The sequence below is a fragment of the Seriola aureovittata genome, chromosome 21 (genome assembly GCF_021018895.1).
Source record: "Seriola aureovittata isolate HTS-2021-v1 ecotype China chromosome 21, ASM2101889v1, whole genome shotgun sequence".
Taxonomy (NCBI): domain Eukaryota; kingdom Metazoa; phylum Chordata; class Actinopteri; order Carangiformes; family Carangidae; genus Seriola; species Seriola aureovittata.
Genome location: NC_079384.1, coordinates 11,569,419 through 11,591,021, shown reverse-complemented (window position 1 = coordinate 11,591,021; position 21,603 = coordinate 11,569,419). Strand labels below are relative to the sequence as shown.

Here is a 21,603-nt window from a genome sequence, read left to right as displayed (position 1 = left end):
TCTTTGATTTCAGCTCTTTATTGATGGAAATGACTGGACAAGACATGAAACAAGTTATGTGGCTTTGCAGAAGCAATGAACATAACGGCATCTTTCCTCTATTAATGGTCATTGTCATTCAGAATATTGATGTTCCTAACGTGCTGTCATGACCAAAGCAATGACAACATCTCTTACTAGTGGCAAGTTCCACTGGATGAAATGTAGAGGCCAATCTGAAATCAACATTACACTTAAATAGCACATTGTGTTTCAAACAAATACATAGTCAAGAGCAACTGTAAACATATTTCTCCATGTGCATGTTGCTGTAACTCTGTACATCAAATATAAAAATACCTATCAACATTTACAAAATGAAATAAATTAATATTAACAAATTCCTACAAATTTAAGGGTCCTTTTTAAGAACTATCACCACAGATTAATGTCAAAGGATTAATATCTGGGAAAGCTCAAATGGTACTAGGGTCTTGTCATTTACACTGTATGATGATTTAAAAAAGCACTATACAACTATCCAACAGTAAACATGATAGACTTGGGACATTTCTACACAGACAAACCTATCGTGAGACTCAAGGTAATTGGCAAATGGAATTATATTTAAGACAGCTGGAAAAAAATCTTTAATTCCAGGTTTTTGGCCGATAAAGACATTTCTTGAATGCATCTTTTCCAGGACTGGTAAAGAAAAAGCAGGCTGCGTAAACAATAAAAACAAAGTCAATATATATTGCAGTTTATCTTACATTGAGCCATCAATTTCTCTGTCAGCATTCAGTAACATTGTCAAAATGTAAGCATAATCTCAAGGAATGCAGAAGACTTTCAGAACATCTGCTTCTCAAAAAGATGAAAAAATTGCAACATAGAAACAAGCAGTACTGTAAGGTAGATCTTTACATATTGCTTCACCAGTGGTCCACAGTTATGTTTTGATAAATTACAAAGTGGGATGTAAAACAAAACTTTCAGTCAAGAATCAAGATCAAAACCTTGAAATGATTAGGTATTTCAATTGCATGAGAAATGCCTAACTGCTGGGAAAGATAAGATACAGTGTTGCCTGAGAATTGTCTGATGTGGCTTCCATTTATCCTGTGCTATCCATATACTAAGTATACTTTAAGTTGGGAGGTACTGAAAAAAGCAATTCATGCTACATAAAATTATATCCCTTTAGAAGAAAAATGAGCAACCAATCAATTAGACATATCTCCACTGTATTCAGTTTCAAGCAAAGAGTGTTAATAGGGCTTTTAAGAGACTCTACAGGGTTTTGTCGATTTTGTTTAATCCTCATAAAAAAGGTGACAGGGGAAGTAGGTTAGAAGCTACATCCCAGAATATAAGAAGGTATGGCTCTGTGTATCCCATCAGGCGTCGGTGCTGACAGGATGACATCAGGTGTCTTTGTTGATGAGGATATCACACATCGCCTCAGTTGGCAACTTGACAAAGCAGACAAAACAGCACAGGTTAAGTAGTGTCTGACAGAACCGCTGCTGCTCCCGCTCTTTATCCAATCAGCCGCCTCATCACAGCAGGTTTAGAGAAGGGCCAGCAGTACTCGTTGGGGACGGGCCCGTTGACATTGCACTCGAAGAAGGAGAACATGGGAAACCAGATGCGCGCTCGTCGACTCTGCTGGTAGGCCCGGGTGTTAGCCAGAGTGTGGTAGTATAGGAAGAGTCTGGTAGTGATGTAGAAGGCTATGAACACGTCGATGGAGTAGTGTTCGTGTGCAGCCAGGATGAAGAAGATGCCAAAAAGATTCAGGACCCAGGACAAGGTGTGAATGAAGTTCCAGCTTCGTGGAGTGTCTGTGTAAAAGAAGCAATAAGAGCAGTTTTGAATACTTATTTGGATTTACACTATACCAACCAGCTGTATAGCATACTCTTATGTGAAAGGCCATTTCTGTCCAGTTCAGACTACAGCTGTCTACTTTTTAAATTTCAGTTGTAGTACCAAAGAAAAACACTGTGTGGCGACAAAAGGACAATATTCACAAATATGGTTACACTCTCATGATTTAGTATTTTAACCCTGTTTTCACAACTTCAGTTCATAATTTCTCATGATGTTCATGAATGAATAAGAATGAAGACAAAATCTGGCAACCACTGTGACATTTCAAGGTTATTTAAGTGTTCATACCAAATAAAAACAGCTCATAACTCATATTTCAGCGTGTGTTTAGTGCATTTACATCTTGTGTCACTAATAAAAAGATTATTTCATCATTTAAAATCTAGATGGATGGATGGAAAATGATAAGGCTGAAATAGATCTGAATTTGTGAAAAGACCGGAGTGCCTGTAAATCTGTCAGGTTAATGCTTCAGATATTCATTAACCTGCAATATTAGGGGAGAAGCCACATAGCTAATTTGAGCTCAAAGATCATTAATGGAAGACTTGGCATTTTAAAAATCAAATTCAGTTATTATTCATTCATTTCAAGTTCATTTCACCATAATATTAACATTAAAGGTTTAAGCGGCTCTTGAAGTATAAAGTTAAGTGTTTCTGTTCCCTGCTGAATGTAAATCAAAGCAGCTAGACTGTGTCAACAGAAGCTACTCACACTCTGTGACGAAGAAGTTGAGCATGGTGAGGACCACGGTGTGACCGCTGAACATGTAGTCACCACATGTATGCACTCCTGTCAGGGTCATCCCAAAACCACTCCAGATGGCCACAGCTCGCTGCAGTTTGGCCCACATGTCACCATATATCTAGAAGGAGGGAGAAATTGAAACGATTAATACTATGATCTTTCCAGAAGGCACAAATGTAGTGTTTAAGATATGATACATGCAAAACAGATTAGCGTTACCTTTCCCGAGCACTGCAGGTGCTGTCCTGGCACTGACAGGGAGGTGACAAACATGGTGATACAGCGCAGCATGAACACAGTCCCCATGAGGCTGCACATGCGTCGCAACAGGATGGACCTATAAATCATGAGAAATAATCATCCTGACTCTTCCGCGTTTTTGATTCATGGGACACACTGTAGGTGTCCCACAGAACAATCCCTGCAGTGACAACACTGCACTGCATTGATGTGAAAGACTGTCAGGACTCTACCTGTGTTTATGCAGCAGTAGAACAAGCAGCCAGATGTTACAGAGGATCACTCCACATGCTTCAGCCATGGCAAAGGCCCATGGTATTCTAGGCACGCTATTGAAAAGGGAAAAAAAAAAGAGCTCAGTGCTGAAACAACTAGGTGCTTAATTAATCAACAAAAAACTAAATCGAAAATAATTTTGGTAAATCATTTATCAAGCAAAAATTCCAAACATTTCCTGATTCCAGCTTCTCCAAGTGAGGATTTGTTGCTTTTCCCTGTTTTATATCCTTGTAAATTAAATATTTTTTTTGCAAAATCAATTTCAAAATGTCACCACATTTATATGCACAAAACGCCCAATACACAACTTTTAAAAAGTTTACATTTCCCAGGCTCTCTTCTATTGTCAAAGTTTCAAATGATTTTAAAAGCTTTAGCTAATAATATCTCTAGATTGCGGCAATCTGTAAAATTTGTTACAATCCTGAATATATGTCCTCAGCATGTTTCACTTCTCCAAACAAATACTGGCATGTCCCTGAACTCACCTCTCCCACTAAGCTAAGGCATTCAATGAAAAGCTCAGAGCTGGTCATAAACAACAGGTCACACTACAAAGTAGGTCATTTGAAAAAACTTTCAAAGATCTCTTTGAACCAAAGCTAGCCCATCAGGAATATGTGAAGACAATAATAGAAACATGCTACAGGGAAGTAGGGCAGTTATACTGTCCACCATCTGGTGTGATATTCTGTCAGTTGATAAAAAATATATAATTTTGTTTCATGCTGTCTTTGACATTACACTGCTGACTTGTTTCTTTGTAAGGCACAGATCAGTAAAATAGAGTGGCTTAAAACTAAATGTGAGCTGACACACACCCACCTGTCTAGGAAAATATCTGGCAGCGGAGGGTATGTGCGCATGTCAGGCACCCTCTCATGCACTATGACCATGACAAAGGATGTGAACCCAAACACAAACACCACATAGATGGAGCTGAGCACTGTCTTCCAGTACTCTGGATCCAAACGCCTCGTCTGCTGCTTGTACTTTCCATTAGTGTACTGGTGATACTCCTCTCCCACTGGTGCTGTGTCAGTGCTGTCACAGTCTCTGCCCGGGTCTCCATTACACAGCCAATCCAAACTGCCTCCGGAGCCTGTAGGAGAGTGTCCGTCAAACGGAAGACCCAGCTCCTCCAACACATCAATGTTCTGTTTCTGAAGTTTGCGGATCGACACCATCAGCCGCTTGATGTCCCCCAGCACCTTGAGCTCCAGAGGTTGCGAACGGAGGTCATACTCACTGAGAGCAAGCAGACTGGTACCATCCAATCTGTGCTTGTTGCACAGCAGGTCCACATAATCACAAAAGCCCTCTTCCCTCAGCCACTTGGCAACGTGTTTGGGCGTCCAGCGACGGACACTCAGCTGGGTCATTTCCTCCTCACTCTGAAGGCTAGAGAAAAGAACATCAAACTTTATAAGTGCAACTCAAACAACTGAGCTCTGCCTTACTGTTATCAGTTCTTTATTGACTTCCTCCCCAATAAACAAAGGAATCTTAAGGAGAAGTAGGCACTATTAAGCACACTTCATTTTCACTGAATCAGCACTACGAACTCCAAACACACCACGCAAGAATGCAACAGAGACAGAAAATAACTTTACGTTATGACAAAATTATAGGTGATAAACAAGAATAAAACAATTTCCTGAGCTTTACAAGCAGGTTAAGCTTTCACAATTTGTGCAAATATATGAGGCAAACAATGGCAAGAATTTGCTATAAGTTTGCACAATGGAAACCGCACCCTAAAAATCAAGGTGAAGGGCAGAGACACCCCCCAGGCTAAACAGTGACTTCAACACTTTTGTGCTAGTTATGGAGAATGACTTTTCGGTTATTATCCCAAATCTTGTTCTTGGCTGACACTTCCCTACACACTGAACGGACTAATTCACGTTTTATCTTAACTTCACTGTTAGTGACAACAACCCTGTCTCTAAAGTTTGTTCCCAGGATTGCCCAGATATCCTTAAGAGTGTCAGTATTTGTACATGATAAGGGTTTAAATTATATGATAGGACTGTGGCATTCGTGATTTACAACTGTAACTCAAATCCACCTGCAATGACCCACATCACTGGCTGTCATTAAGTTGGGCCCTGGAGCTAATTCTACTCCTAATTTCTTTCAGTATCTTGTAAGACAACTGGCCAGCCTGGCAGCTGGCAGTGTTTATCACCATAGGTATGCCTGAGGTAGTCATGAATGCAAACGAGAGCATCCTCTCCTGTATCACAACAACCCAGCCCAGCAGGCTAATTCAGTTTTGGCTAACGTTAGCTATCATGCTATTTGTAAGCCGTATAACTGCGTGCGCCTTATGCTCACTCACCCGGACTGAGATGTAACAGAAGACGATACGGAAACGTGTTTATTCAGCTAGCTAGCTAAACGGCATCTCACAAGACTCTGAATAAATCGTATTAGCGTTTGCTGTGATAACCCGGGCTTGTTGGAAATCATTTCTCCCCTTCGCGCTGGTTAGCATGACTGTTGACAACACTAGGCGGTAATGTCCAGAATAGCTGCGCACGTAAAAACCAACTACATGAGGCTTGGCTCTAGCTGTCCAACAGTGGCACCTACTGGTGGAAACAGGTAACTGCATCATCTTTAGTTCTGCAGTTTTGGGTTTGTTATGATGAAAAGCAATTAATTCGTTCAGTTGAAGGCCACAAATTGAGATATTGGCAATGTGAATAAAATGTACTTCATAAATATTTTAAGGTGTGAGGGTGATCAACATTTAGAATCTAGGTCACTGTTTTAATTTTAGACCAGGAGCACCTGTCACTGTCAGTACCAACAAGGTTGTAATAAAGTCTCAAAAGAGTTTGAAAATAAATGTTGGTAGAAGAAATGATACAAATGAGGAGTTTCAGAGAAGCAGTTATTTAGGCAAATATAAATGTGCATACAGTCAACAATGAATAATCTACAGGAAAATAGTCCACTTTCTCCTGCCACTCTTTCTGTGAAAGAGTTGGTGAAGGTTTTGTATGGAGGAAAAAGGTTTGGTAATCACGCGGATGAAGTTTGGCCTAACCTGTTCATTGGTGACATGTAAGTCTACAGCATTGCTCTTGACAGTTTTTACCATAAAAATAACCCCAGATTTTGTTTCCTTCTAATGTGTTTCTTATTATAATTCCTGTTTCCTTTGTGCACAGGTCAGTGGCCAATGATCGCTACAGTCTATGGAAGCTGGGAATCACTCATGTTCTGAATGCAGCTCATGGGAAGATGCACTGTCAGGGGAGTCATGACTTTTATGGATCCACCGTGGATTACTATGGAGTGCCTGCAGATGACTCACCGTCCTTTGACCTCTCTCGCTATTTCTCTCCCTCTGCTGACTATATTCAGAATGCACTTAACACCACTGGCGGTAAATACCCATCATATTGCTTTAATGTCACTCATTTTTCATATGCAGGCCTCTCTGTAAGTCACCCATCTTATCCTGGATAAAATCTCACATTCAGCTCATGCGTAAGGCTCATTGTAATCTTATTCTTCACCAGCTCGGGTTTTTGTCCACTGTGCAGTCGGAGTCAGCAGGTCTGCCTCTCTCGTCCTGGCCTACCTAATGATCCACCAACATTACACCCTACTAGAGGCCATCAATAAGGTCAAAGAGCGCAGGTGGATTTTCCCAAACAGAGGGTTCCTCAAACAGCTTTGTGCTTTGGATGTGAAACTACGCAAGACATCACAAGTGCACTTCACTGAATGAAATACCAAAATTAATTGATATTCTAACTTACAGAGCCTCAAATGCCTTTTTTCCTCAAGACAAATGAATGATTCAGTATCTGCCAGTGGAGGGAGATACTGTACTTTGATTTTAGTTTGTTTCAAGAATGATATCTAATCAAATGTATTTTCCTCAACTCTGCTGCTGCGTTTGATGTGAATCATGCTGCCTTTTCACACGATACTGATCCTTATATTAATAGATAAGTGTAATCAGCACTTGGCAGAATACATTTCTTAACTGAATATGAGGCAAGATGACCTTTGTGTTGTGTTGAAGAAAAATTATATCCATTATGTTGTGGGTCAAATTAACCTAAGAGATATATTTATTTTAAAACTTTTCAAGACTGTGTGTTTTTTGTTTTTTTGTGAATGTATGTGTGCTTGCGCAAAAACAGTAACCTCAATTCAATTTAAATTTTAAACATATCTTATATAAACCTAACAGTAAAATCATTGCAAATTTTCATTACATTTTGTATGTTTGTGTCGGATCACCATTTTATTTTAACCCCAATTTAACATTTATAAGCAACATATGACCAATCAATAGATGGTTTTCAACACACTCAAATTTATTTGTAAGCAGAGTTGACATTTTAAAGTGATTATTAGTGTAATTACCGATGTCACGGAATCAAACTAATAATGCTTGATAACTTGATGTATCATGTTTTCATGAGTTCTGAACAGATCTATCAATCATTTTAAACTTGCCAGTGGATTATTTGTACATGTGTATAAACAGCTAGTAAATGTTTATCATGTGTTTATTAACTGTTTATACACATGTGATGGATGTTTCATTGGAGGACTTAAGGAAGAAATATTGATGAAAACATTATTAAACACTTGTGTGACTAAGTGGAGTCTCACAGTTTGGCTAGCACAGCCGTAAACTCTTTTCCACATGTGGTGTGTGGTGTTGGTTTCATTGTCCTCTTAAGGAGGTAAAACCCACCAACTTTTACGTGTCATGCCAACATGTCTCATAGTTGCAGTGGCCGATTCTGGTCTGGGTCTGGGTGGTCCAGCTTGAACGTTTTTGCACAGTAGCATCCAATCATAGAGCGCCTTGTCTCTGAGTCTCAGGAATGATGAGTGCCTTCCAACCACACGCCAGTGTCATATTCTTAAAGCTCAAATGTCAATTTTATGTAACCTATTTGAGGGCTGAACAACTTTGTAGGCCCAAGGAATACATACATTTTAAATCTCTCACAGTCTGTATTGACTTTGCTGTGGTGAAGGTGACCATGACAACATGACAATCTTTAGATGTCTGTGGTCTTCTACATCCTGTGAATTAGACATAGAATCCTCTTTAGAGAGAACCCAGATCACTAACAGCTCAGAAACATCTCTTCCTCTTATTATTGGTGCCTTTCAGAGTGAAATATAATTCTTATTTCCTGGTGAATCTTCTAGAGTTCATTTTTGTTTTTGAGAAATTGTGTGTTTAACACAGCTTCTCAAATACAAAGTGTATGCACAGAAACACTAACTGCAGCAACCAAGCCTCCCCACAATCAGAATCACAATTTCACCAGCAGTTATGCATCATAATCTCCCAGTTTTTATGCACATACCCTGGTGGGTTTTACTCTCACCACACACCCACACACACACACACACTACTGTAGATTCATCAATAATCAGAAGCAACTCTTCAGATAATTAATCAATAACTGACTCCAAGTCAAAATGACCCAGAGACCTTTATTTACGGATTTTGCGTACAGCAGCACTGACATTTTACAACACATCATTGCGTCCACATTTTACATACACATTCATGACCCTGAATGAGGAAAAGTCATTACATTTCATGGCTTAAAAGATAGGTTAATTATGTTTTTCTTCAATTTAAAAGCTGAAATGGGTGAAATTGACCTGCAACATAATAGGAGGGTTAAAAGAGACATTTGCAGCAGTGTGAGTGCTGTTTGATGTCATGTGCAGCCAACGGCAGAGCTTAATGTTTTTCCCTTTTCATCCAATTTGCTTTCACAAGATATTAATGTCAGAGCAGTAAACTAGTTGCATGAGGCTGTTACAGTATTTCTGTTCCATAAATGCTGCATTATAGTGCACTTCCCGTCATCCAGTATAAGCAATGCACTTAAACATTTTCAAAATAATTACATCCAATTATCACTGCTTTATGGTGTGATTCATCTTTGTATGAGGATTATTAAATTAGAATCCCACAGCGGTGTGAAAAGCAGAACCCGGGCTGCACTGTTTGTTGTTCTGCCCTCTGCACGTGAAAGACTACACGCTAGGTTAAGCACTAAATTGGGTAACTGTCCAGTGACAGCAGATAAACACCTGCTCGTACAGATCACCCTGAGCTGGAGTAGACGGGAACTGCTTTAATACAACAAACATTTGGACCAGGATTCGATCCAAGACGGGGAATTTGGACTCAAAATGTCAGCCCTGAACGGCAAGAGAAAAGAATATCTGACTGTAAAGGATCTGCAGAAGGTTTTGGACTCATGTAAACTTAATCTAAATCAGATTGACGAGGTCTTGCCAAACATATACATAGGGAATGTGTAAGTATACATTTTATTTCAAACTTAAACCAGACTTTATGACTTTGTCTTGCAAGGAAATGTGAAACCTGTTACTTTTAAATGTTAAACACTTTCCCAAGGTCATTACCTTTGACATAGCTCCTGCCAAAATATCACTGACATAAAATTATTGTGCTGTGATGCTTAGCCTTCACATAAGTCTTGAACCTCTTTCTGTCTCTTTGTCTTGCTAGGGCAGTAGCCCAAAACAAGGCTGCCTTGCAGAAATTAGGTATAACTCATGTATTAAACGCTGCTCACTCCAAGCGAGGCAGCATAGGGAACCGAGGCTTTTATGGCAACGACTTTGTGTATTGTGGCATTCCAGCAGATGACTCGACACACTTTGATCTGGATGTTTACTTCCAGCCTGCAGCTGATTTCATTCATAAAGCTCTGAAGACACCTGATGGTAAGGTTTTTTTCTCACATAAATTATCATGTTTCTGCACATTGAGTTTTTATCATAGAATTCAGAAGCGATAAAAATTGAGTCATTTACTGCAAAAATATTGTCCTTTTTTTAAATCCCTGCACATCACATCTTTTATTTCACTCCATAAATCCTTTATAAACCCATCCACTCAAATGCTCCCATCACATTGTCCTTTCAATGTCACCTGTCACCACAATGTAGCACAGCTTGTAATGGTATGTAAGTGTATTTTCAGCCAGCAGTAATAATAAGGGTCTTACCTTGCAGAATTTAAGTCTATAATGTGACCATGGCACCTTTCAAAGAACCTATCAAGCAGAGGACGAGTTGGGATTAAAGAGACAGTCGGGGCCCGTCTGCAAAGGGACCTTAAATGAACAAAGGCGATGAATTGTGGGTACTATTTTTAGCTCACAGCGGGAGAAAAGAAAGGCCACAGCGTGAGACGAGCAGCCATGTATGATATTAATAAGACTGAGGCCTCTCACTAATCCTTCCTTCACATGCCCCTCTCCCTTCATCTTGTCTATTCTTCAGGGAAGGTTCTGGTGCACTGCATCATGGGAATGAGCCGGTCATCGACATTGGTGTTAGCGTACCTCATGATCTACCGTCACCTCCCGCTCAAACAGGCTTTGAAGAAATTGATCCAGAAGAGAGCCATCTACCCCAACAGGAATTTCCTGGCTTTGCTGTTGGACCTGGATCTTCAGCTGACAAGAAAAAATAAAACTTGTCAGATCCTGTGATGAAGAGAAGAAGTTTACAGTCTTCGGCCACACAGCGAGGGATGGTGATGCCGGTCAGCTCATTGGTCCAACTGCCCAGACTGAAATATTTCTACAGCTAATGAATGTCGTGAAATTTGGTTCAACTAATGACTGACTTTGTCAGACTCAGCTGTACTTTGAGATTAGCACGGACATATAATGTTAGCATGTTGAACATAAACTTTTTCTTAATTTTTAAATCAGAGAGCTGTATAGCTCCACTGCATTTCAATGCCTCATCCCTCAGTTTTTTTTATTAGCATGTTAAATGTTGATATACTAACATAATTACATATTAAAGTGCTAAATATTAAAGAGGCAAAACTGGCACACGCAAAATCTTCATATTTAATCCAATATAACAATCTTGCAACACATATTGCTGCTTCAGGTCAGTCTGAATATTAGCATCTTACATGACATGTCAAACATTAGCATCTTAACATGCTAACTGTATGCATTAACACGCTAACATACTAAACAATGCATGCTAACATTAGCAGATTAACATGCTATTGTTATTGTAAATGTTAGATGCTAACAGTATGTTAACATCCAGTGAGCTACTTGTTCATATGCGTGGAAGTATGATAGTAGTAGACATGTTAATATGCTAACAAGTGTTAGCATTCAGTACAGGTGAGGCTGACAAAGTACACGTCAGACCGGAAGAAAGTTGCACCAAATCTGATGACTTACAGCAGCTGAGCCTGAAAAACTGTGTCTGAGATGTTAAGGTAACCGTAGCAACATGACCTTTCCTCCGGCGCCAGCCTCAGGCCAAGCTTTACATTTTTACTTAATTTTTGGAGAGGATCTAACAATGAATTGAAAAGATGTCTCTCCATTAAAATCCAAATCTGTTGCCTGGTTTGTAATGAGCTGTCCTACCTCTTCATGGACTCGCTAACATGGCCATAGACTTTCTTTCTTTTTGATGACAATGAATGTCTTAACAAAAAGATAGTTTGGTTGGTTTGGTTGAAACTTAATGTAATGTGAAGTGAAAACAGCAACAAGAGCACTAATGCTATTGAGATTTTATGACTATTTATGTCTTGAACTATGTCTTTACCTCTCACACTTGTAAGATGGCTTTTTCTTCAGCATGTCAGTTTGTATCACAGCACAAATGGACCAAATGTCTTATGAAATCTTTTTTACAAAGCATCATAATTTAGTAAACTCTATAGATGACTCAGAAAAGAAAGGAAATGTTTCTGCAAGTGAACATTCAAATTTAAAACGGGAATCAATCCACAGCAACTGTCTCTTTAATAAGACCAACCCATGAGTGTTCACAGTATGAAATTCCTTGTTTTCGACAAGCTGGTTGAGCTGATTGCTACTGTACATCAACAGGTTTCCGTTCTTTTGACTGTCCTTGAAATTAACGGTGGAAACATTAGGGATGTCAGACACACACACACACATGCATCTACTGTATAGTAGAATTTGACACCAGTGATGATTTCTATCTGTTTAAATGAGCAGCTCATTGCAAATAACCCGTGATTATTATGATTAAAAACAGCAGAATGTGAAAAACTACACTGAATGAAATGACATGATTTGTATTGCTCTGTATTGCAGAAGTTCAGCTTTAATATATGAGTTTCGTATGTGTATATTTTATTTGGATACAAGGAGAAAAAGGTAAATTTAGGAAGTTTTGCAAAGAATGTTTACATGATAAAAAGAAATGTTCATCTTTCTACACTTGTATAATTATTTTTCTTATGTTTTTGTCAAGACTGAGTATGTGAAGATGTGTTTAAAGTTACCAGTTTTTCTGATGGTGTGTTGAAACCTATGGTGTGTGGTGTGTTTTTGTGCTTTCATTCATTTAATAATCCATATGTAAGAAAAAGAGATCAGAAACTCCTGACGACCAAATGTCCAGGTGCTGATTTAAACACATTTCACTGTAGAGAAGACTGTGTCAGATTTAAGCTGAAGCACAGCAGCACTGATCTAATTCTCTTGCTATTGAAAAAGCCGTGTCCTATCCTCCCTCCTGTGCTGGCAGCTCGGGTAACCTTTAAGGAATGCAGAAGATGATGCCAGAATTATTTTGGGCTGAGATTCAGATGTTAAAATAGCAAAAAAGGTTGCAGGGTAGATTACCAAGGAGAACGCAGACAGTTGTGCTGTCGACCTACATGTAGCTCTACAGAGAGACCTTGAAAAAGCGACGTTTCCAGCCAAGGCAAGTGTCTACTAACAATGTTTTCTTACAAATTTGTTAGATAGAGGTCCATGTTGGAAAATATTTTAGTATGTACATAAATTGTAGTGTATGGATCTCTTATACTGTGTACCTTTGTTTGCAAGGTAAACATGTTCATAAAACACTCTTATCAATATGAATACACTGTGATGACACTGCATTGCCTGATGGATTACACTTTCTTCTGTCATTAATTTGCTCACAAATCCAGACGAACCACATCCAAAAGGCTAAACAGGGAGGTGTAATTCATAAAAACCACCAAGAAGAGGCCCGGAGGAGGTAAAAAGCCATTTTTATTTGCCCTCCATGTTAACCGTGGGCACTTTCCCATACATAGCATCTTTAATTACACAGAAGTAGAGCAGGAAGGACAGGTTAGCCTAAGGGGGGAGGCTATGAAAGCAGTGCTGCACTTCAACATGTGCACCAGGGAAATCAGTTCTCTGCCCTGACTGTGGGAGGGAGGGAAGGGTTGTACTTATAGATCAATGAGGAGAAAGAAGAGCCTCCAGGTACTCTGGGCACATGTTGTACTTGTGCAAAGACACACTTTCCTCTGCCTTCAAGACTTACATACTCATATGCATGGAGCGTACACTGGGTAAGGTGCAGCTTTTCTTGCATACACATGCCCTGAGTGACACACTTGCAACCATGCACATGCAGAGATGGATAAAGCCATCATGATGTTTGAGTGCACCTCCATATGCCACGGCAGCTTAACAAAAGGTCACTGAAACAGATTTGGTCTCAATGACTCATCCCTGTGGACACAACAATAAGTCTCCAAACCCTGAGTGCCACATTATGTCTCCATACACCAGCAGAATGCAAATGAGAAGCTGAGCTGGGCTGCCATTGGTTTCTTTACTATAACAATGCATACACAACACTTGTACGTGCCCAGCCTGGAGCAGAATCACACAGCTGCCTAAATGGATGCTAATGTATACAGTATGCATAGTATAAGTCTCTCTAAAGCCCAGTGTGTAAATTGTAAATGCATAGGTTAGACTTGCCTGCAGAAAATGAAAAGCTGATGTTTATAAGCCTTGAATAACAATTTTCTGTATCTCTGGAGATAAATACATCTACCAAGCGCTACTGAACTGTAGATGAAATAATGAGAGTATCACAGGGTCATCTCATCTTACAATTATGTGTTCCTATAGGCCTTTTCATCTGTGGAGTGCATTTATTGACATGATTATGGTCTATATTTAAAGGCTGTATGCCTGCTATAATCCCACATCGTATTTATTGTATTTATACCTACCTAAAATGATGCCCTCAGTTCAATAAAGCCTATTAGAAGTTATCTGTGGAGTTATTTAGCATTAATAGGAAAATCTGATGGTGCCTGAAACTGTATCCACATTTCCTTTCTTAAACTGTAAATGAGCAAAGCAAAGAAAAAACCAAACAGTTTTGACCCTTTTGACGACTTCTCAGCACTCAGCGAGGTCCAAGTTTCATTGTAATAACATATGTTTCCGGTTAAACTCTTTGAGGATATGAGTATGTGGTACCTCTGTGTGGCAGGTTGTAAAAGCAGAAGTCAAGTGTCCAGACATGCCCAGAGGCCTTAGCTGCCTGGCGAGCCCTGAGGGGTTGGACGACAGGTATGAGACCCCCCCGGCTTCAGAGCTCCAGAGGCTGATGTGGACAAAGACAGGGACCAGCAACCATCTGGATGAAGTTCAGCCCAGGATCTATATTGGAGACATGTGAGACTGGAACATAACAAAATAAAAATAAAAATCCAACTATTTTCAGAACCACTTTACACTAAGGCTAATAAAGGATTTACATTTTTTTATTATTAACAATGCCTCACTCGTACATAAATAATGTCGTTTGTAGTGTTGAACCCACAGAGAATTGCCACCTGACTTGGTTGCCCTCAGCTCTATGGCACATTTCAGGGTCTCTCAGCTCATTGCTCGACCATATCAGTAAAAAAAAAAAAATGGCTAAACAAATCACTAGTATGGAACCTGCCTAGCATCAAACAGAAAAGTTAGCAACAAGCTGGTGAACACAATGGAGCATTTAGCCGCTACATATCCAGATATTAACAGAGTTAAAATTGGTAGTGCATTCATCAGGCGGCCATAAACACCACACCCAATAACTGATAATGCTGCTTCATGTCTGCCAAATAAATTAGCAACTGTTTACCAACAAGTTTGCTGTAAATATCGATGCTCACTCCTTGTTTCTGCCGCCCCCTAGTGGCAAAAAGCAGTTATCGCAGGTTCCACAAAGGTGTTAAAGTTCTTCAATAAGAAGTTAGAAGTTGTACAGTAGCTTTAAGTGGTCATGAGACTTTGAGCCCAAATGTAAATGAAACAATGCTGGACCTTTCATTAATGAATCCTTCAAGTTTTCACCCGCTATGTTTTTGTTGTTAGACACCGATGCTAATAATTAGCACATTACCTTGTGTGTTACCTTAAAAGACAAAGCAAACTACTCCACAATGTGTCATAAGTTTGTCTAATTTATGCACTAAACAGCTTATTACTGACCTACAAAGCATTAGTAAATGTATTATTAATCATAAATATGACAACTTATAAATTATTTATAAGCCTTCCTTATTACACAATAGACACATGTGTTGTTTACTATCATGAAATGTGCTCATAGAGATAGCCAACCCTTCTTTCATTTGCCTGCACTGACAGATAATCAGGCAATGCTTTTTCTCTTTAGGTACGCAGCCAAAGACAAGAGGACACTCCAGGCTCACCACATCACCCATGTACTTAACGCTGCTGATGGGAAGTTCAACGTGAACACGGGGCAAAGCTTCTACAGAGACACCAAAATCACTTATCATGGAGTGGAAGCTTTTGACATGCCATCCTTTAACTTGAGTCCCTTCTTTTACCCAGCAGCCAATTTCATCAAGAAGGCTTTGAGCTCGCCCACAGGTGAGGAGTTCTCACTGTGCTCAAGGTATTCCTCGTCATTTTTACACATTAACTTGGGGAAGACAATTTTTTTCTGCAAGGTAAGGTAGTGAAACATTTGTCAGTCAATTCCCATTACAGCAGCCCCCAGTTGTATTAGTCATTAAAATGCAAATCAAACACTAAACATAATATCAAGCTAATATCTTTCCCCCACGGTAATCTTCTCATAAGCTCAGACCTTGGCCAGGAAAATTGGTTTTAAATGGATTGCCCTGGTAATTTGTAAGCAACACTTTTATTGGACATGGAAATTACACAATTATGTTTGTGGCCTGTGCCTGCCTGGCCTGTTATGCAAAGTGAAGTCAGTATCTGACATGACAGTAATAAGATGAGGCCTCCTCCTTCACATGCTGGCTGATCGGGGGCTCCAGTGTGTGGCGGTGCCTACAGTAATCCTCGGCAGAAATACACAGACGCCAAGACAGTTCAATTACGCGCTCCTCTGCGCCCTAATCCTCAAGCCCGATAAGGAACCAGGGATTACCGTGTGTAGAAACATTTGTTGCAACATTGTTGAAAACTTTTAGTCAGGAGTTAGAAGTACTCTTCTCTGTGATGTGCACAGCTTTTTAATCCATAGCGGAGTAACAAATTAGACAGTTAGAATAAAGTTCGCCACAATAATCCAGTCATTGCATGGTTGTAAATACAGACAGGGAGCCAGCAGGGATTGGCTGAGCTCTGAAATGATCCACAGGAAATGGATGTTGAGTTTTTGTTTCCACTGATTGGTAGGTAAAGTGTTCGTCCACTGTGCGATGGGTCTCAGTCGCTCGTCCACGTTGGTCCTGGCCTATCTGATGATTCACGAGAACATGACGCTGGTGGATGCAATTAAGGCTGTCAGCGCCAACAGAAACATCTCACCTAACGCCGGCTTCCTGGAGCAGCTCAGGGAGCTGGACAAACAGTTGCACTTCCAAGGATCATCGAGGAGCTGCAGCGCCAACGGGCGGACTTGAGATAAAATCAGGTCATAATCGTGGATTACCATGTTGCCAGTGTTTGACTTCCAAGTTGCTATTTTTTTCTGAAAAAATGTAAGTACCCTATACTACATAAAAAGATAAGCCTGTAACTTCATCGTTTTATTGTTATAAACAAATATCATTGAAAGACCAAAACCAATATTGAATTTATTCTAGTAACAAGTACTGTCTGTCTAGACACAATCAGGAACTAATAAAAAAAACCCATGGAGGTTCACTGGATGTCATATAACTTTTTTTTACAATTGCCTAAACCGATCTCAAGGTTGCACTGCTTTTTCAACTGCTCTTTCCAATGTAGAGGTGAAATCCTTAAAGATACACTGAGGAGTTTCTGATCACTGGTAGAACTATGGAGCAATGCTATTATGAGTGAGTCCAGTTTTGTTTGTATTGTGCATGTGCACGAGGACACACAAGCCTGTGCAAGGCAAGCACTGGGCCCATGAGGTACACATTCCTGCCAGTGGTTTTTCACACTACTCCACTGACTGACTGATGGTGGCAGTAAGGAGAAGACATGTGGTAATGCACCAACAAAGGCAAGGAAGAAGACTGCAAGCTTGCAATAAGATAGCTTTGCAAACATTTCATGTATGAGGAAATACATTAACACCTTTGTTACACATTTAGAATACACACAGAAATAGTGAATGTAAACACAAAAAAACTCCATAGGGCAACTTTAATGTGCTCAGAAAAAAATAGAAAATATCAGCAATCAAATATCAGCGATAATTCCATGACAAATGGGTAGAATCAATCTGCTATCAAAAATCATGTGATGTGATGGAAAGCTCCAAAATCGCTACTAAAAGGAGCTCGAGCTGAAATCATTTAATCAAGCTTAATTCATCAAGCTACACTAGTTTAATCTTGCGTAGGTTACTTCTCTCATCAGTGGCAACACTACACTATGTCCCTGTGTATGCTCAGTCATGTCTGTAAAATAAATTAATTGTTGGTTTAGTCTCGTCAGACGATTTGTTGTTTAAAATTAAAAGCTGAAATAACCTCAGCGTTTAGCTTTAAATTCCCTGTGTTAGGTACAAATTGATGTGGTTTGAAGTGACTCAGTGTGGAAGCCAGACAAAAAAATTCCTCTCTATGTTTTGAGTTACATTACAACTGTAAGCACTGCTGTGGTTCTGTAGTTAAAGTTGTCACAACACAAGCTGCCTGGCTTCTGTCACAGTCATCTGAGGAATAAATAGTCCACATTGCTCCTGCCCCAGACTCTGGCATCTTCAGCTGTCTCATTCCAGCGGGGCTCAGCCTCTAAACAACACTGATATCCAGTTCAGATGGAAAACAGAGCAAGCAGCACCAATATGGTTCATGTTTACTAAATGCCTACAGGATGAAAAACAGGAGCAGGGGAAGCTGCAACGACTTCACAAGTTTTCCATCCAGGAACATCGAGTATTTGGGGAAGTTATCTAACTTTAAATTTGTGTAATTTGTGATAATTATATGACAGCACCGAAGCAAAAGATGCAGATATGAGCCCAGAGGAGGAGCCAGAGTATCAGACACCACCCACCTGCGATCTGCTCAGCCGTCTGCTGACGAACAGACGCCCCACTGGAGCTGTCAACGAGGTTTGGCCCAACCTCTACATCGCAGACGCGTGAGTGACATTCTCACTTCAGGGCCCCGCTGCAATATGGTGATCTGATTGTGAAACTGTCGCTGCAAACAAGTCCTCTATTTGTCCAACTGATGGGACAAATATAGAATCTGTACATTTCAGTCACCAGTAATGCATTTGCAAACATATGCTTACGGAGCTGCTCAAGGGCAAGGGGAATCACAACAAATTGCATATCTTGTATCATCTCTTGTGTTGTTTACAGGGCTACAGCTCAGGATAAAACCCTGTTAGTGAATCTGGGAATAACACATGTAGTGAACGCTGCAGATGGCCCCCAGCACATTGACACGGGGCCATGTTTCTACAAAGACACCAACATACTGTATCATGGAGTAGAAGCAACAGACTGTAAAGATTTTGACTTAAGCCCATTCTTCACTGAGACGTCTGATTTCATTCATGGCGCTCTGAGCCAGAAAGGTAGGAGTCCGTTTGAGCCAAAGAAAATATTAGGAGTGTAATAAGACTGTATATCATAGCTCAGTATACTGAGGTGTAAAAATCTGGCAACATGCATCATCAAGCTGAAAACTGGATTGTAATTTTAAATAAATCTGGGAAGTTATGGTTCAAAACTTCTGTTTAGTCTGCATGTACAAAACGCCAGAGCGCGTGAATAAATGTCATCCATCAAAACTAAACTCTCACAGGTCTACGTTGGGGTTTTGTGGCCAGCTGAGTTGTTCGCCATCTTTACAGAAGACACTGATATTTGAGGTGACACTGTCTCTTGTCCGCAGGTAAGGTGCTCGTCCACTGTGCTCGAGGAATCAGCCGCTCGGCGACTCTTGTGTTGGCCTTCCTCATGGTCAAAGAGAGACTTAACCTGGTGGAGGCAGTTGAGGTCGTGCGCGAGCACAGAAACATTCTTCCCAATGTTGGATTTCTGAACCAGCTCCGTCACCTGGACTCCACGGTGGCCCTGCAGAGGAGGACAACAAAAACACAGAGAAGTGGAGATAAGAAACCATGAGAGAGACTTTGGTCCAGTGTGATTGGTTTAATGTTAAAGAACAAGTGTTTCCTCAGTTTTTTTTTTTTTTTAACATACTCCTGAAACTTGCTTAAGTTGTCTAATCCATCACATCAAAAGTTCACATGTTTTCATTTGACAACTTATCTAAAAAATAATAACATAACTGACAAAAAACAAAGTGAAGAGTTTATTCAATTAAACTCAGGCTCTTGGGAGCTTAGAGGCCTCAAAATTTCACTTTGTCTTCGGAGCGTCATTACTCTGAGACCGTGTGAGTTACAGACGTGCCGTTTTTTTTCTCCTTAAACTACACGATTGGCGCTTTCTAACAAGCCCTTGCAACTCACTGACTTCGATCGATACACCGATATTAAAAGTGACGAAATATTTGGAGTAATCTTACCGTTTCCCTGGCGCATTGCCGCTCTCTGTGTGTTCATTGATCATTCTCATCCGCATTCCTTGCTAGTTGCGTCTAGAGTCACCACTCAATACGACATTCCTATTGGCTCCGGTGGGTGCTGTCACAGCCAATCAGAGTGTCTGATTCAGAGGCCTCGCCTGCCTTGGCTGTATTCCTGCTGTATACCCAGACCAGTGCTGTTTTATTGTGAGAAGTTGTTTACTGAAGTGACAGAGTGAAGACAGAAGGATGTGACCAGTTAGATGTTTGGTGCAGCAGAAGCTTTGGAGCTGATTTTTCAAGGAGAAGACAAAAGACGCCCCTAAATACTGCTCCAAAGAATGAGCATAAGATAGAAATAGAAACTTGAAATGACCTCTAGAACAACTCAGACAAATATGTACAACTTTCTGTGTTGAAATTTTCCTTCTTTATTATGGTTTAGAGTGTTTTAATCAAGGTCCATTTTCTTTTCTTTTTTTTCTTTTTTTCTTTTTGTTTTATGGGCTATTAACCTCTATTATACTTTCCTGAAGTCTTTATTGGGTGACGTATTTCATCTCCTGATGTTATGCTGATTCTGAATATGTGTTAATTTTATTAGGAAAGGTTAGCTGTAGACCTAAAACTTGAGACTTAGACTCAAATCATTCTCACCAACAAAAATGAGGACTTCAGACTTGACTTTAACTTTGCCGTGAGACCTAATGAACTTGAGACTTGAGTTCCTAAAGACTTGACGTGACGTGATACTTTCTGCTGTCTTTTTTGCACTGCTAAAATCCTGAAACAGTAAAAAGTAAAAATAAACAACAGCCACTGCAATATATATCATTTTCACATTCATTGACTATGGCAGTCCTTGAAAGGAATTGATCTTAGACGTGTTAAAGAACAGCTAAAAACTGCTTTGAGCAGGAACATGTTCACATGCCGTGTCATTTTAAACGTCAGTATTCAGTTACTTGAAAGACTTTCATTTTGCTGTGACAGACTTGACTTGGACTTGTTTCCAATGATACAGAAATAACTTGAAAAGGTTTTGTTTTCATTTTGGTTGGAAATGATTGAAAAACAGTCAAAAAATATAGAAATAATATGTAGTTTAGGAGCTTAAAGATACAAAAACACTGGAATTGTCCTTTAAGCTCATGTCTAATACACAGCACAATTGATATTACAGGGCCCATTAAAACAAATGTGGCACAACTGCCAAAACCCCTGCTGCACTCGAACAACACAAAGACAGTGGTTGCCTATAAATAAACAATGCTCCACTTATTTATTCACATTTCTCAAAATACCGAGTCTTAACTGCTGCAATCCAGCGTCGTACAGTTAAAACTGTGATGTCTAAAGAGGCTTGATACAAGATGACAAAAATATGCCAGCATGGTTGTGAGCGTGTATACAGATTCAGGTCAGACTTTGAAAAGAGATGAAACGCTGAAGCCATCTTAATAAGAGATGCTCTCCAGAGCACGCTGGGAGAAAGAGAGTGAGAGAGATGCTGTCAAAATAAAAGGAATTGGATATCACAGGTTTAATGATTTCACTGTCAGAATGAATGATGGCAAAGTATGAAGATATGAGGGAAAAATAAAGGAGTCTGATGGTGTGAAAACTCTGTCTGACATGTTAGCAGCTTCATCCAGCCATTC

The 21,603-nt window shown here is 39.9% G+C and overlaps 5 protein-coding genes across 8 annotated transcripts; 4 read left to right on the top strand and 1 right to left on the bottom strand.

The window, feature by feature from the left end:
• Positions 1-2: 2 nt before the first annotated feature.
• On the bottom strand, positions 3-10,456 carry LOC130162390 (sphingomyelin synthase-related protein 1-like). Of its 2 annotated transcripts, none has more exons than XM_056366115.1 (6): positions 10,194-10,456; positions 3,970-4,545; positions 3,099-3,194; positions 2,845-2,962; positions 2,593-2,743; positions 3-1,826 (listed from the first exon to the last, which is right to left on the bottom strand). In XM_056366115.1, exons 2-6 carry the CDS (start codon positions 4,524-4,526, stop codon positions 1,522-1,524), a joined length of 1,227 nt encoding a protein of 408 aa, XP_056222090.1. In that variant the 5' UTR covers positions 4,527-4,545; positions 10,194-10,456; the 3' UTR covers positions 3-1,521. The 2 variants fall into 2 exon arrangements, with proteins under 2 accessions (XP_056222090.1, XP_056222089.1); XM_056366114.1 differs by lacking the exon at positions 10,194-10,456 and adding an exon at positions 5,489-5,649.
• Positions 5,622-7,260, top strand: LOC130162393 (dual specificity protein phosphatase 13-like). Of its 2 annotated transcripts, none has more exons than XM_056366119.1 (3): positions 5,622-5,754; positions 6,327-6,544; positions 6,681-7,260. In XM_056366119.1, the coding sequence occupies exons 1-3, from the start codon at positions 5,669-5,671 to the stop codon at positions 6,890-6,892; spliced, it is 516 nt and encodes a 171-aa protein (XP_056222094.1). In that variant the 5' UTR covers positions 5,622-5,668; the 3' UTR covers positions 6,893-7,260. The 2 variants fall into 2 exon arrangements, with proteins under 2 accessions (XP_056222094.1, XP_056222093.1); XM_056366118.1 differs by lacking the exon at positions 5,622-5,754 and adding an exon at positions 5,886-6,219.
• On the top strand, positions 8,287-12,512 carry LOC130162396 (dual specificity protein phosphatase 13-like). 2 transcript variants are annotated; one of them, XM_056366122.1, is made up of 4 exons: positions 8,287-9,476; positions 9,692-9,729; positions 9,826-9,909; positions 10,471-12,512. In XM_056366122.1, the coding sequence occupies exons 1-4, from the start codon at positions 9,349-9,351 to the stop codon at positions 10,680-10,682; spliced, it is 462 nt and encodes a 153-aa protein (XP_056222097.1). In that variant the 5' UTR covers positions 8,287-9,348; the 3' UTR covers positions 10,683-12,512. The 2 variants fall into 2 exon arrangements, with proteins under 2 accessions (XP_056222097.1, XP_056222096.1); XM_056366121.1 differs by having other exon boundaries at positions 8,306-9,476; positions 9,692-9,909.
• Positions 12,513-12,827: 315 nt separating this feature from the next.
• Positions 12,828-17,126, top strand: LOC130162392 (dual specificity phosphatase 29-like). Its single transcript, XM_056366117.1, has 5 exons — positions 12,828-12,912; positions 13,145-13,215; positions 14,479-14,663; positions 15,655-15,875; positions 16,656-17,126. The coding sequence occupies exons 3-5, from the start codon at positions 14,509-14,511 to the stop codon at positions 16,880-16,882; spliced, it is 603 nt and encodes a 200-aa protein (XP_056222092.1). The 5' UTR covers positions 12,828-12,912; positions 13,145-13,215; positions 14,479-14,508; the 3' UTR covers positions 16,883-17,126.
• A 138-nt stretch (positions 17,127-17,264) lies between these two features.
• LOC130162395 (dual specificity phosphatase 29-like) lies at positions 17,265-21,480 on the top strand. The gene is made up of 3 exons (XM_056366120.1): positions 17,265-18,539; positions 18,766-18,983; positions 19,304-21,480. Exons 1-3 carry the CDS (start codon positions 18,412-18,414, stop codon positions 19,534-19,536), a joined length of 579 nt encoding a protein of 192 aa, XP_056222095.1. The 5' UTR covers positions 17,265-18,411; the 3' UTR covers positions 19,537-21,480.
• Positions 21,481-21,603: the final 123 nt, after the last annotated feature.

What these genes read in the sequence shown, in the direction of transcription:
- LOC130162395 (XM_056366120.1), top strand. Translation starts at nt 18,412, where the DNA reads ATGAGCCCAGAGGAGGAGCCAGAGTATCAGACACCACCCACCTGCGAT. An exon ending in AACCTCTACATCGCAGACGC is followed by an intron (nt 18,540 to 18,765) that starts GTGAGTGACATT and finishes TGTTGTTTACAG; the next exon opens with GGCTACAGCTCAGGATAAAA. An exon ending in TGGCGCTCTGAGCCAGAAAG is followed by an intron (nt 18,984 to 19,303) that starts GTAGGAGTCCGT and finishes TCTTGTCCGCAG; the next exon opens with GTAAGGTGCTCGTCCACTGT.
- LOC130162393 (XM_056366118.1), top strand. Translation starts at nt 6,065, where the DNA reads ATGTGCATACAGTCAACAATGAATAATCTACAGGAAAATAGTCCACTT. An exon ending in AACCTGTTCATTGGTGACAT is followed by an intron (nt 6,220 to 6,326) that starts GTAAGTCTACAG and finishes CTTTGTGCACAG; the next exon opens with GTCAGTGGCCAATGATCGCT. An exon ending in TGCACTTAACACCACTGGCG is followed by an intron (nt 6,545 to 6,680) that starts GTAAATACCCAT and finishes ATTCTTCACCAG; the next exon opens with CTCGGGTTTTTGTCCACTGT.
- LOC130162390 (XM_056366115.1), bottom strand. Translation starts at nt 4,526, where the DNA reads ATGACCCAGCTGAGTGTCCGTCGCTGGACGCCCAAACACGTTGCCAAG. An exon ending in CTACTGCTGCATAAACACAG is followed by an intron (nt 2,963 to 3,098) that starts GTAGAGTCCTGA and finishes CATGATTTATAG; the next exon opens with GTCCATCCTGTTGCGACGCA. An exon ending in CAACTTCTTCGTCACAGAGT is followed by an intron (nt 1,827 to 2,592) that starts GTGAGTAGCTTC and finishes TCTTTTACACAG; the next exon opens with ACACTCCACGAAGCTGGAAC.
- LOC130162392 (XM_056366117.1), top strand. Translation starts at nt 14,509, where the DNA reads ATGCCCAGAGGCCTTAGCTGCCTGGCGAGCCCTGAGGGGTTGGACGAC. An exon ending in AGGATCTATATTGGAGACAT is followed by an intron (nt 14,664 to 15,654) that starts GTGAGACTGGAA and finishes TTTTCTCTTTAG; the next exon opens with GTACGCAGCCAAAGACAAGA. An exon ending in GGCTTTGAGCTCGCCCACAG is followed by an intron (nt 15,876 to 16,655) that starts GTGAGGAGTTCT and finishes ACTGATTGGTAG; the next exon opens with GTAAAGTGTTCGTCCACTGT.
- LOC130162396 (XM_056366121.1), top strand. Translation starts at nt 9,349, where the DNA reads ATGTCAGCCCTGAACGGCAAGAGAAAAGAATATCTGACTGTAAAGGAT. An exon ending in AACATATACATAGGGAATGT is followed by an intron (nt 9,477 to 9,691) that starts GTAAGTATACAT and finishes TTGTCTTGCTAG; the next exon opens with GGCAGTAGCCCAAAACAAGG. An exon ending in AGCTCTGAAGACACCTGATG is followed by an intron (nt 9,910 to 10,470) that starts GTAAGGTTTTTT and finishes TCTATTCTTCAG; the next exon opens with GGAAGGTTCTGGTGCACTGC.